This window comes from Phyllobates terribilis, unplaced genomic scaffold (genome assembly GCF_046119375.1).
Source record: "Phyllobates terribilis strain yellow unplaced genomic scaffold, ASM4611937v1 Scaffold_4__5_contigs__length_816908805, whole genome shotgun sequence".
NCBI classification, from domain to species: domain Eukaryota; kingdom Metazoa; phylum Chordata; class Amphibia; order Anura; family Dendrobatidae; genus Phyllobates; species Phyllobates terribilis.
The window spans coordinates 31,428,737-31,442,877 of NW_027362764.1; the positions used below are offsets into that span (position 1 = coordinate 31,428,737).

General features: G+C 43.4%; 1 protein-coding gene across 3 annotated transcripts in view; it reads left to right on the forward strand.

The window, feature by feature from the left end:
- The window catches only part of LOC141264848 (pituitary adenylate cyclase-activating polypeptide type I receptor-like), a 479,716-nt gene that overhangs the window by 151,287 nt on the left and 314,288 nt on the right, over positions 1–14,141 (forward strand). For all 3 annotated transcript variants that reach the window (XM_073677215.1, XM_073677213.1, XM_073677214.1), the window contains exon 3: positions 1,024–1,126. In XM_073677215.1, the coding sequence (XP_073533316.1) occupies positions 1,024–1,126 (103 nt within the window). The remainder of the gene's footprint in view (positions 1–1,023; positions 1,127–14,141) is intronic.

Below are 14,141 nucleotides of genomic sequence, written 5' to 3' on the forward strand. Positions count from 1 at the left end.
GATGGGAGCGTCAATGTGCAGGGAAAACTGGGCAACAGACGAAGACGCCGGATCCCATTGACGGGTGCGGACCTCGATGTAAAGAAGAACAGCTTCATGTTGTTCAATCCATGATTAACTCTACGTCTTATGATGACTACTACCCCCCACCGTCATGAATGACTGTTCTGCAGGAAGACAGGTGTAATTATCCCGTGCGGAGAACTACAATGAGATATTTCCAGGAAACATTGTAACAAGGAGCCACTACCTGCCAGTCTTCTGTATTCCCCCCAGACCTTTACCTTTAATGGGTTATATTTTAAGAACCGAACATTTCGATGACTTAGTAGCTTCGTTCCTGAATGTCTATGATTTTTCCTTCTCAGAAAGTAATATAAATTGACTGAGCCACTTTCGGCTGGGATTACACAAGATTGTTCTTTCATTTTTTTTTTTCCTAAGTGCCTGAGAAATGACTGTAATTTTTGACACTTTACACAGAATCGAAGGATGAGGCTCAACATGGGGACAAAGTATAGACTGTGCCTGTGACATGACCGCGGTGTAGGATGATCGGTGGAGATGACGCAATCCGCCCACCACGGGTCGCCTGTTCTAGTCGATAAACTAATAGAAAGTTTGCCATCTCCAAAAACTCTTCTAATGGTTCACAACTATATTCTATGAGCTGGACTAAGCTGTTCTTGTGGAGAAGACTGGATTCAGGTTCCTCCTGACCTCGTCCACTGTCAGCTGAAAGGCAGATAAAGAGCCGGTCTAATGATAGGGCAGGACATGTACTAACCGGACTGTGGGGGAGGGCTTGTGCTGTAGCCAGATGCCTTACAGCGATAAAAGATCTGCAGGAAGGAAAAGTAGGAAATGGTTGATCCTGGACAGATGTGTCCCCCATAAGTATCTACTTACCAACTCTTCTGTGGCAATTGCTAAATTATTATAGTGGCTCCATTGTGTAGGACGATTTGTGTAAAAAGTTTCATGATGTGAGTAATTGATATATAACGTTTTCTATATTCTCAGATGGCCGTTATGCATCCATACTGTCTGATCAAGAAGGAAGAGGAGGCTTGTGCAGAGAAAATCCAGAGATATGAGGCTGAGATGTGGAACGATTCGCAACCAGGTAATTTGCTCCCAATTATAGAATACTTACAGAATATTTCACCCTTTGTGTCTTCACCACCTGACAAATCATCTGATGCTGGAAGAAGGAAGACCATCGAAAATCAGTTGTCATAGAAACTTTAATTCCCTGTACATCACTAGGGCTAAAGCTGCGGACTGGGGCTGCGGGCTGGGGCTGAGGACTGGGGCTGAGGACTGGGGCTGAGGACTGGGGCTGAGGACTGGGGCTGAGGACTGGGGCTGAGGACTGGAGCTGAGGACTGGGGCTGAGGACTGGGGCTGCGGACTGGGGCTGAGGGCTGGGGCTGAGGACTGGGGCTGCGGACTGGGGCTGCGGACTGGGGCTGCGGACTGGGGCTGAGGGCTGGGGCTGCTGACTGGGGCTGAAGACTGGAGCTGAGGACTGGGGCTGAGGACTGGGGCTGAGGACTGGGGCTGAGGACTGGGGCTGCGGACTGGGGCTGAGGACTGGGGCTGCGGGCTGAGGCTGTGGACTAGGGCTGAGGACTGGGGCTGCGGGCTGGGGCTGGGGCTGAGGGCTGGGGCTGCGGACTGGGGCTGCGGGCTGGGGCTGCGGACTGGGGCTGCTGACTGGGGCTGCTGACTGGGGCTGCGGGCTGGGGCTGTGGACTAGGGCTGAGGACTGGGGCTGCGGACTGGGGCTGCGGACTGGGGCTGAGGGCTGAGGGCTGGGGCTGCGGACTGGGGCTGAAGACTGGAGCTGAGGACTGGGGCTGAGGACTGGGGCTGAGGACTGGGGCTGAGGACTGGGGCTGCGGACTGGGGCTGAGGGCTGGGGCTGAGGACTGGAGCTGCGGACTGGGGCTGAGGACTGGGGCTGCGGGCTGGGGCTGTGGACTAGGACTGGGGCTGCGGGCTGGGGCTGCGGGCTGGGGCTGAGGGCTGGGGCTGCGGACTGGGGCTGCGGGCTGGGGCTGCGGACTGGGGCTGCTGACTGGGGCTGCTGACTGGGGCTGCGGGCTGGGGCTGTGGACTAGGGCTGAGGACTGGGGCTGCGGGCTGGGGCTGCGGGCTGGGGCTGAGGGCTGGGGCTGAGGGCTGGGGCTGCTGACTGGGGCTGCTGACTGGGGCTGCGGACTGGGGCTGCTGACTGGGGCTGCGGACTGGGGCTGAGGACTGGGGCTGAGGACTGGGCCTGAGGACTGGGGCTGCGGACTGGGGCTGAGGGCTGGGGCTGTGGACTAGGGCTGCGGGCTGGGGCTGAGGACTGGGGCTGAGGACTGGAGCTGAGGACTGGGGCTGAGGACTGGGGCTGCGGACTGGGGCTGAGGGCTGGGGCTGAGGACTGGGGCTGCGGACTGGGGCTGCGGACTGGGGCTGCGGACTGGGGCTGAGGGCTGGAGCTGAGGACAGGGGCTGCTGACTGGGGCTGAAGACTGGAGCTGAGGACTGGGGCTGAGGACTGGGGCTGAGGACTGGGGCTGCGGACTGGGGCTGCGGGCTGGGGCTGCGGACTGGGGCTGCTGACTGGGGCTGCTGACTGGGGCTGCTGACTGGGGCTGCGGGCTGGGGCTGTGGACTAGGGCTGAGGACTGGGGCTGCGGGCTGGGGCTGCGGGCTGGGGCTGAGGGCTGGGGCTGCGGACTGGGGCTGCTGACTGGGGCTGCTGACTGGGGCTGCGGGCTGGGGCTGTGGACTGGGGCTGAGGACTGGGGCTGAGGACTGGGGCTGCGGACTGGGGCTGCGGACTGGGGCTGAGGACTGGGGCTGCGGGCTGGGGCTGTGGACTGGGGCTGAGGACTGGGGCTGCGGGCTGGGGCTGAGGACTGGAGCTGAGGACTGGGGCTGAGGACTGGGGCTGCGGACTGGGGCTGAGGGCTGGGGCTGAGGACTGGGGCTGCGGACTGGGGCTGCGGACTGGGGCTGCGGACTGGGGCTGCGGACTGGGGCTGAGGGCTGGGGCTGAGGACTGGGGCTGAGGACTGGGGCTGAGGACAGGGGCTGAAGACTGGAGCTGAGGACTGGGGCTGAGGACTGGGGCTGAGGACTGGGGCTGAGGACTGGGGCTGAGGACTGGGGCTGAGGGCTGGGGCTGAGGACTGGGGCTGCGGACTGGGGCTGCGGACTGGGGCTGCTGACTGGGGCTGCTGACTGGGGCTGCGGGCTGGGGCTGCGGACTAGGGCTGAGGACTGGGGCTGCGGGCTGGGGCTGCGGGCTGGGGCTGAGGGCTGGGGCTGAGGACTGGGGCTGAGGACAGGGGCTGAGGACTGGGGCTGAGGACTGGGGCTGAGGACTGGGGCTGAGGACAGGGGCTGAGGACTGGGGCTGAGGACTGGAGCTGAGGACTGGGCCTGAGGACTGGGGCTGCGGACTGGGGCTGAGGGCTGGGGCTGAGGACTGGGGCTGAGGACTGGAGCTGAGGACTGGGGCTGAGGACTGGGGCTGAGGACTGGGGCTGAGGACTGGGGCTGAGGGCTGGGGCTGAGGACTGGGGCTGCGGACTGGGGCTGCGGACTGGGGCTGAGGGCTGGGGCTGAGGACTGGGGCTGAGGACTGGGGCTGAGGACAGGGGCTGCTGACTGGGGCTGAGGACTGGAGCTGAGGACTGGGGCTGAGGACTGGGGCTGAGGACAGGGGCTGAGGACTGGGGCTGCGGGCTGGGGCTGGGGCTGAGGGCTGGGGCTGCGGAGTGGGGCTGCGGACTGGGGCTGCGGGTTGGGGCTGCGGACTGGGGCTGCGGACTGGGGCTGCGGACTGGGGCTGCTGACTGGGGCTGCAGACTGCGGCAGTGGACTGGGGCTGCTGACTGGGACTGGGGCTGGGGACTGGGCCTGAGGATTGGGACTGAGGACTGGGGCTGAGGACTGGGGCTGCTGACTGGGGCTGGGGGCTGGGGACTGGGCCTGAGGACTGGGCCTGAGGATTGGGACTGAGGACTGGAGCTGAGGACTGGGACTGGTGCTGGGGAATGGGCCTGAGGACTGGGGCTGAGGACTGGGGCTGAGGACTGGGGCTGTGGATTGGGGCTGAGGACTGGGGCTGAGGACTGGGGCTGAGGACTGGGTACTGGGGGCTGGGGACTGGGGGCTGGGGACTGGGGCTGCGGATTGGGGCTGCGGATTGGGGCTGCGGATTGGGGCTGCGGACTGGGGCTGCGGACTGGGGCTGCGGACTGGGGCTGAGGACTGGGGCTGCGGACTGCGTGGTCCACTCCACTCTGTTGTCCTGCCAGGCTCGTACTGCCAGAAGGATTACCACTTTCTCTAACAGATTTTTATTATTTCTCTTGAAGCATGGTGAAGAAACAGTGTGAGAATGACCTTGGAGAATTACCCAGGCTATTCTCATATTCTGAAATAATTATAGCATAACACATACTATTCTCTACTCATCTGAACATAATTTAGACTATTCCCATATTATAAAACAATCTTGCAAAATCTAAGCTATTGTCATGCACTTAACTGATCAAAGCCTAATTTAGGACATTCTCATCCATTCAATTAAATAATTATTGCATAACGAAAATTCATCTCACGCTACCAACTAATCACAACAAAATTCATGAAATTTTCTCAAATTGATTAGAAATGAATCCAGGCTATCTCATCCTTAAAATAAATAAAGTGTTATCAGAGCATAAACCAGAATATTCTGGTACTCTCGAATAATCAAAGCATAGCACAAGTCACTCTCATATTTTCATGAAGTCTGTTCTCACATTCTGAACTAATCAGAGAGTAATCCAGGCTATTCTCATGCATTGAAATAATGAAAGTCTAATTATGGTAATTCATGCTCAGTCAACGCACAATCCAGACTGATCTGACAGTAATCAGAGCACAATCCACGATGTTCTCACACACTGAACTACAGGACTCATCTCTGCTTTATCTATGGCTCAGCAATGGTAAGGGGATGGGATCCTTTTCTACACTTAATTGTGATCATCCGGATATTTTTCCTACTCCACATGATCCATAGATGTGATGGATCTACAAGGCGCCTTTGGCCAGTATTTAGTAATGTCTGGGCTAGCTCATTATTGTGCATGGTGACATCTCAGACCCAGGCTACTAGTATCAGCTCACAGCTGTCTACTTAGCCTTTACTGGTTATTAAAAAGGGGGGACCTGAAAAAAAATGACATGGGTCCACCCTATTTTTAATAACTAGCAAAGGCTAAGCAGACAGCTGTGGGCTTATATTAATAGGCTAGGAAGGGGCCATGGATATTGGCCCCCTCCCAGGGTAATAACACCAGCCCTCAAGCGCCCCAGAAATGGCACATTGAATAGATGTGCCAATTCTGGCGCTTAGCCTCAGCTCTTCCGTATTACCCTGGTGTGTTGGCAATGGTAATGGTTTTGGGGTTTATGTCATCTGTGTAATGTCAGCTGACATCAAGACCAGGGGTTTGTAATGGAAAGGCGTGTATCAGATGACTCCATTACTAACCCTGTAGTCATCAAGCCCAGGGAATTAGAAATGGAGAGACGTCTATAAGACACCCCCATTACTAACCCTGTTGTCAAAAGAAATAAACACACACAGAAAAGTCCTTTATTTTGTAAAAAGCACTCCCCGACCCTCTTTTACTCATTTATTACCTTTAAAAAATAAAATAATCCAAAGGGGTCCACCGAAAATCCATAATCAGAACGTCCCACAAAAATCCCCGACTCTGCTTCATCCGAATGCTCTGGTGAGTGATGACATCAGTAATGTGACTGCTCAGCACGGCAGCCAGAACATACTGAGAGTAGCGTCTGAATCCGGTTGCTGCGACGAGCGCTAATGTAAGTAAGGTTATCGCAGTTCACAGCTGATGAACTGCAGTAACCTTAATAAATTCACCGCTTGCTTGGATTATTTTATTTTTTAAAGGTAATAAATGGGTTTCTGCTTAGCCTTGACTTGTTATTAAAAATAGGGGGAAACCACATGAGTTGTTTTTTGGGGTCCCCCTTTTTATAACCCGTAAAGGTTAAGTAGACAGCTGCGGGATGATAATAATAGTCTGGAAAGCTTTATTAAGACCAGCTCTCAGCTGTCTGCTTTCTCTCAGCTGGTTAATAAAAATAAGAGGGACCCCACGCCATTTTTTTCATTTATTTATGTTAGCTAAATACAAGTACAGAAAACTACACACGCAAAGCACTGATTATATATCTCACTGACATATTTCTATCTATCTATCAATCTATTATCTATCTTTCTATATCTGTATATAAGATTGTTAGAAAACTAGATTGAAATGACAGAGAATTACTGTATGTAAAAGCTGATGTTAAAAACGCATACGGATGTCATACCGATGATAGGTAAAGGAAAAACCGCATGACACTCGCCAACTTTTCTGGCTGAGAATCTCAGTTACTTTCTATATACGCAGGACTCTGAACGTCAGCTGCAGATACAGGAATGGTTGGCACAATGGATACAGTTGCAAAGTGCTTGCAAAAACAAACAAATTTGCAACTTGCGGTGTAATTTTTATTCAAAAATCCGGATCTTAAGAGGTGGCCAGTTTTCCTAGGCGAGGAGCATGTGCTTGCAATCGAAACCTCTTGAAAGCACCACTCTAAAGCTGTCAGAACCGCTGGGTCCAGAGCCCCTTCATTCCTCCGATGCTGCAGCAGCAAAGTCGCCTCTGCTAATATCAAGTCGGGTCAGCGGCTCAGCCATGCCACCGGTGCAAGCCGGGAGCAGTGCCCTCCTGAAGAGAAAACCCCTTTAATGGCATACAACAGGAAGATCCTACTGCAAACCAGAAATGACCTGGAGGATCCACTATTACAACATGGAAAGCTAATTAATAAACAGGTGACAATTGCCCCATCCCATTCCTTACACTACACCATTAAAATGGGTCTAAATACAAAATGATTGTCCCTCTCCTGGTCCTTTTCTATCCTCCCTTCAAACAGTCCCATCTCCAGTGCTGAACTGCCTGTATAATGAAAAGAGCTTGAAGCCTCAGCAAAGCGATATGAAGCATTGGATGGATACAATGTACTGGCATAGGAGGATGATTCATTGTTATAGGGAAATGTGATTATAGTGCTGAAATCCTGGCGAGTGAGTGTATGAACAATGACTTTGTGGAGCCGTTTCTCCAAAATGTCCCAGAAGACATTTTTTGCAAAACATCCATCCAGCGCCACATGTTGCTGGAGGTCCTGTGAGACCCCTGCGTGGTCTAAACCTGCTCCCGTGGCTGCAACGTCTCTGGACTTGTCTCCCATCGAGCACATTGGGGGCGTCATTGGTGGGTGATCGCACAGGAGCTGGCAGCAGAGGATCTTGATGATTTGCCCGAGTGCATTTAGTGGCAAGACATTTGCAGATCAGTGATGTCTCCATTCTTTGAGTTCCAGAATTCCGCGACTTTTCCTTCTTACAATTTCAATATTGAGTTGAGTACTTTTTTTTTGATCATTTACAGATCGGTAACGTCTCCCTCCTGTGATTCCCAGCTTTCCATGACTTCAGCTTCTTGGTGATGTAATTTGCATGTTGGGGGGTGAATATAACATGTGCACAGATACAGGCTCTGCATCATCCGTTACCTTCTAATGTTCCTCCTAGAAGCCGGAACTGCAGCAACTTGTACACGATTCCTGGTAAAAATAAGTCACATAGAACGATTATCAGATGGTTTTGTAAAGAAGAAACAAACATTCTATGTTAGGAATTTTTTAAAAAAAATCTTTTTGTAAAATTTTGGCCCCATAAAAGAAAGCAAATACATGAATCAATTAATAGGTGATAGCCATAACTGCCGTCATATTCATTACACCCCCGCACATGAATATGATGACACATTGTTTTCTCCACTCCGGTCATCTCTTATTTTCGATTTATATTTTTGGCATAAAATAAAAAAAAAAACATAAAAGAAAGACATCTGGAGAGAACTGTCTCATCCTGTGATCTGTCAGGACAAACAAGAAAACAAACAACGGAAGATTTCTATGAAACCACAGATCATAATTAGATCCCGACAATCTGAACATAACTAAACTCACTTAAGCCCTGGAGAGTCAGAGATGGCGGAAAGTTATTACAGCTGCGTCTGTATTCATATAATTGTACACACGATGCTACAGATCTGATTGAAAACTTCAGGCTGCAATGATTTATTTTACCTGTAGGGGCGCTGCCTGAAGATTACAATTATCTTGTACATAGGGGGCAGTATTATAGTAGTTATATTCTTGTACATAGAGGCAGTATTATAGTAGCTATATTCTTGTACATAGAAGCAGTATTATAGTAGCTATATTCTTGTACATAGGCGCAGTATTATAGTAGTTATATTCTTGTACATAGGGGCAGTATTATAGTAGTTATATTCTTGTACATAGGGGCAGTATTATAGTAGTTATATTCTTGTACATAGGGGCAGTATTATAGTAGTTATATTCCTGTACATAGGGATAGTATTATAGTAGTTATATTCTTGTACATAGAGGCAGTATTATAGTAGATATATTCTTGTACATAGAAGCAGTATTATAGTAGCTATATTCTTGTACATAGGCGCAGTATTATAGTAGTTATATTCTTGTACATAGAAGCAGTATTATAGCAGTTATATTCTTGTACATAGGGGGCAGTATTATAGTAGTTATATCCTTGTACATAGGAGCAGTATTATAGTAGATATATTCTTGTACATAGGAGCAGTATTATAGTAGCTATATTCTTGTACATAGGCGCAGTATTATAGTAGTTATATTCCTGTACATAGGGATAGTATTATAGTAGTTATATTCTTGTACATAGAGGCAGTATTATAGTAGATATATTCTTGTACATAGAAGCAGTATTATAGTAGCTATATTCTTGTACATAGGCGCAGTATTATAGTAGTTATATTCTTGTACATAGAAGCAGTATTATAGCAGTTATATTCTTGTACATAGGGGGCAGTATTATAGTAGTTATATTCTTGTACATAGGGGCAGTATTATAGTAGATATATTCTTGTACATAGAAGCAGTATTATAGTAGCTATATTCTTGTACATAGGGGAGCAGTATTATAGTAGTTATATTCTTGTATATAGGGTGCAGTATTATAGTAGTTATATTCTTGTACATAGGGGCAGTATTATAGTAGTTATATTCTTGTACATAGGGGGCAGTATTATAGTAGTTATATTCTTGTACATAGAAGCAGTATTATAGCAGTTATATTCTTGTACATAGAAGCAGTATTATAGCAGTTATATTCTTGTACATAGGGGGCAGTATTATAGTAGATATATTCTTGTACATAGGGGGCAGTATTATAGTAGTTATATTCTTGTACATAGGGAGCAGTATTATAGTAGATATATTCTTGTACATAGAAGCAGTATTATAGTAGTTATATTCTTGTACATAGGGGGCAGTATTATAGTAGTTATATTCTTGTACATAGGGGGCAGTATTATAGTAGATATATTCTTGTACATAGGGGACAGTATTATAGTAGTTATATTCTTGTACATAGGGGCAGTATTATAGTAGTTATATTCTTGTACATAGAAGCAGTATTATAGTAGTTATATTCTTGTACATAGGGAGCAGTATTATAGTAGTTATATTCTTGTACATAGAAGCAGTATTATAGTAGTTATATTCTTGTACATAGGGGCAGTATTATAGTAGTTATTTTCTTGCACATAGGGGCAGTATTATAGTAGATATATTCTTGTACATAGGGTGCAGTATTATAGTAGTTATATTCTTGTACATAGGAGCAGTATTATAGTAGTTATATTCTTGTACATAGAGGGCAGTATTATAGTAGTTATATTCTTGTAAATCGGAGCAGTATTATAGTAGTTATATTCTTGTACATAGGGGACAGTATTATAGTAGTTATATTCTTGTACATAGGGGCAGTATTATAGTAGTTATATTCTTGTACATAGAAGCAGTATTATAGTAGTTATATTCTTGTACATAGGAGCAGTATTATAGTAGTTATATTCTTGTACATAGGGGGCAGTATTATAGTAGTTATATTCTTGTACATAGGAGCAGTATTATAGTAGATATATTCTTGTACATAAAAGCAGTATTATAGTAGCTATATTCTTGTACATAGGCGCAGTATTATAGTAGTTATATTCTTGTACATAGAAGCAGTATTATAGCAGTTATATTCTTGTACATAGGAGCAGTATTATAGTAGTTATATTCTTGTACATAGGGAGCAGTATTATAGTAGATATATTCTTGTACATAGGAGCAGTATTATAGTAGTTATATTCTTGTACATAGGGGGAAGTATTATAGTAGTTATATTCTTGTACATAGGGGCAGTATTATAGTACTTATATTCTTGTACATAGGGGCAGTATTATAGTAGTTATATTCTTATACATAGGAGCAGTGTTATAGTAGTTATATTCTTGTACATAGAAGCAGTATTATAGCAGTTATATTCTTGTACATAGGGAGCAGTATTATAGTAGTTATATTCTTGTACATAGGAGCAGTATTATAGTAGTTATATTCTTGTACATAGGGGGAAGTATTATAGTAGTTATATTCTTGTACATAGGGGCAGTATTATAGTACTTATATTCTTGTACATAGGGGCAGTATTATAGTAGTTATATTCTTGTACATAGGAGCAGTGTTATAGTAGTTATATTCTTGTACATAGGAGCAGTATTATAGTAGTTATATTCTTGTAAATAGGGGGCAGTATTATAGTAGCTATATTCTTGTACATAGGGGCAGTATTATAGTAGCTATATTCTTGTACATAGGGGCAGTATTATAGTAGTTATATTCTTCTACATAGGGGCAGTATTATAGTAGTTATATTCTTGTACATAGGAGGCAGTATTATAGTAGTTATATTCTTGTACATAGGGGCAGTATTATAGTAGTTATATTCTTGTACATAGGGGGAAGTATTATAGTAGTTATATTCTTGTACATAGGGGCAGTATTATAGTAGTTATATTCTTATACATAGGAGCAGTGTTATAGTAGTTATATTCTTGTACATAGGGGGCAGTATTATAGTAGTTATATTCTTGTACATAGGGGGCAGTATTATAGTAGTTATATTCTTGTACATACGGGCAGTATTATAGTAGTTATATTCTTGTACATAGGGAGCAGTATTATAGTAGTTATAGTCTTGTACATAGAAGCAGTATTATAGTAGTTATATTCTTGTACATAGGGGCAGTATTATAGTAGTTATTTTCTTGCACATAGGGGCAGTATTATAGTAGATATATTCTTGTACATAGGGTGCAGTATTATAGTGGTTATATTCTTGTACATAGGAGCAGTATTATAGTAGTTATATTCTTGTACATAGAGGGCAGTATTATAGTAGTTATATTCTTGTAAATCGGAGCAGTATTATAGTAGTTATATTCTTGTACATAGGGGACAGTATTATAGTAGTTATATTCTTGTACATAGGGGCAGTATTATAGTAGTTATATTCTTGTACATAGAAGCAGTATTATAGTAGTTATATTCTTGTACATAGGAGCAGTATTATAGTAGTTATATTCTTGTACATAGGGGGCAGTATTATAGTAGTTATATTCTTGTACATAGGAGCAGTATTATAGTAGATATATTCTTGTACATAAAAGCAGTATTATAGTAGCTATATTCTTGTACATAGGCGCAGTATTATAGTAGTTATATTCTTGTACATAGAAGCAGTATTATAGCAGTTATATTCTTGTACATAGGAGCAGTATTATAGTAGTTATATTCTTGTACATAGGGAGCAGTATTATAGTAGATATATTCTTGTACATAGGAGCAGTATTATAGTAGTTATATTCTTGTACATAGGGGGAAGTATTATAGTAGTTATATTCTTGTACATAGGGGCAGTATTATAGTACTTATATTCTTGTACATAGGGGCAGTATTATAGTAGTTATATTCTTATACATAGGAGCAGTGTTATAGTAGTTATATTCTTGTACATAGAAGCAGTATTATAGCAGTTATATTCTTGTACATAGGGAGCAGTATTATAGTAGTTATATTCTTGTACATAGGAGCAGTATTATAGTAGTTATATTCTTGTACATAGGGGGAAGTATTATAGTAGTTATATTCTTGTACATAGGGGCAGTATTATAGTACTTATATTCTTGTACATAGGGGCAGTATTATAGTAGTTATATTCTTATACATAGGAGCAGTGTTATAGTAGTTATATTCTTGTACATAGGAGCAGTATTATAGTAGTTATATTCTTGTAAATAGGGGGCAGTATTATAGTAGCTATATTCTTGTACATAGGGGCAGTATTATAGTAGCTATATTCTTGTACATAGGGGCAGTATTATAGTAGTTATATTCTTCTACATAGGGGCAGTATTATAGTAGTTATATTCTTGTACATAGGAGGCAGTATTATAGTAGTTATATTCTTGTACATAGGGGCAGTATTATAGTAGTTATATTCTTGTACATAGGGGGAAGTATTATAGTAGTTATATTCTTGTACATAGGGGCAGTATTATAGTAGTTATATTCTTATACATAGGAGCAGTGTTATAGTAGTTATATTCTTGTACATAGGGGGCAGTATTATAGTAGTTATATTCTTGTACATAGGGGGCAGTATTATAGTAGTTATATTCTTGTACATACGGGCAGTATTATAGTAGTTATATTCTTGTACATAGGGCGCAGTATTATAGTAGTTATATTCTTGTACATAGAAGCAGTATTATAGCAGTTATATTCTTGTACATAGGGGGCAGTATTATAGTAGATATATTCTTGTACATAGGGGGCAGTATTATAGTAGTTATATTCTTGTACATAGGGAGCAGTATTATAGTAGATATATTCTTGTACATAGAAGCAGTATTATAGTAGTTATATTCTTGTACATAGGAGCAGTATTATAGTAGTTATATTCTTGTACATAGGGGGCAGTATTATAGTAGATATATTCTTGTACATAGGGGACAGTATTATAGTAGTTATATTCTTGTACATAGGGGCAGTATTATAGTAGTTATATTCTTGTACATAGAAGCAGTATTATAGTAGTTATATTCTTGTACATAGGGAGCAGTATTATAGTAGTTATATTCTTGTACATAGAAGCAGTATTATAGTAGTTATATTCTTGCACATAGGGGCAGTATTATAGTAGATATATTCTTGTACATAGGGTGCAGTATTATAGTAGTTATATTCTTGTACATAGGAGCAGTATTATAGTATTTATATTCTTGTACATAGAGGGCAGTATTATAGTAGTTATATTCTTGTAAATCGGAGCAGTATTATAGTAGTTATATTCTTGTACATAGGGGACAGTATTATAGTAGTTATATTCTTGTACATAGGGGCAGTATTATAGTAGTTATATTCTTGTACATAGAAGCAGTATTATAGTAGTTATATTCTTGTACATAGGAGCAGTATTATAGTAGTTATATTCTTGTACATAGGGGGCAGTATTATAGTAGTTATATTCTTGTACATAGGAGCAGTATTATAGTAGATATATTCTTGTACATAGAAGCAGTATTATAGTAGCTATATTCTTGTACATAGGCGCAGTATTATAGTAGTTATATTCTTGTACATAGAAGCAGTATTATAGCAGTTATATTCTTGTACATAGGAGCAGTATTATAGTAGTTATATTCTTGTACATAGGGAGCAGTATTATAGTAGATATATTCTTGTACATAGGAGCAGTATTATAGTAGTTATATTCTTGTACATAGGAGCAGTATTATAGTAGTTATATTCTTGTACATAGGGGGAAGTATTATAGTAGTTATATTCTTGTACATAGGGGCAGTATTATAGTACTTATATTCTTGTACATAGGGGCAGTATTATAGTAGTTATATTCTTATACATAGGAGCAGTGTTATAGTAGTTATATTCTTGTACATAGGAGCAGTATTATAGTAGTTATATTCTTGTAAATAGGGGGCAGTATTATAGTAGCTATATTCTTGTACATAGGGGCAGTATTATAGTAGCTATATTCTTGTACATAGGGGCAGTATTATAGTAGTTATATTCTT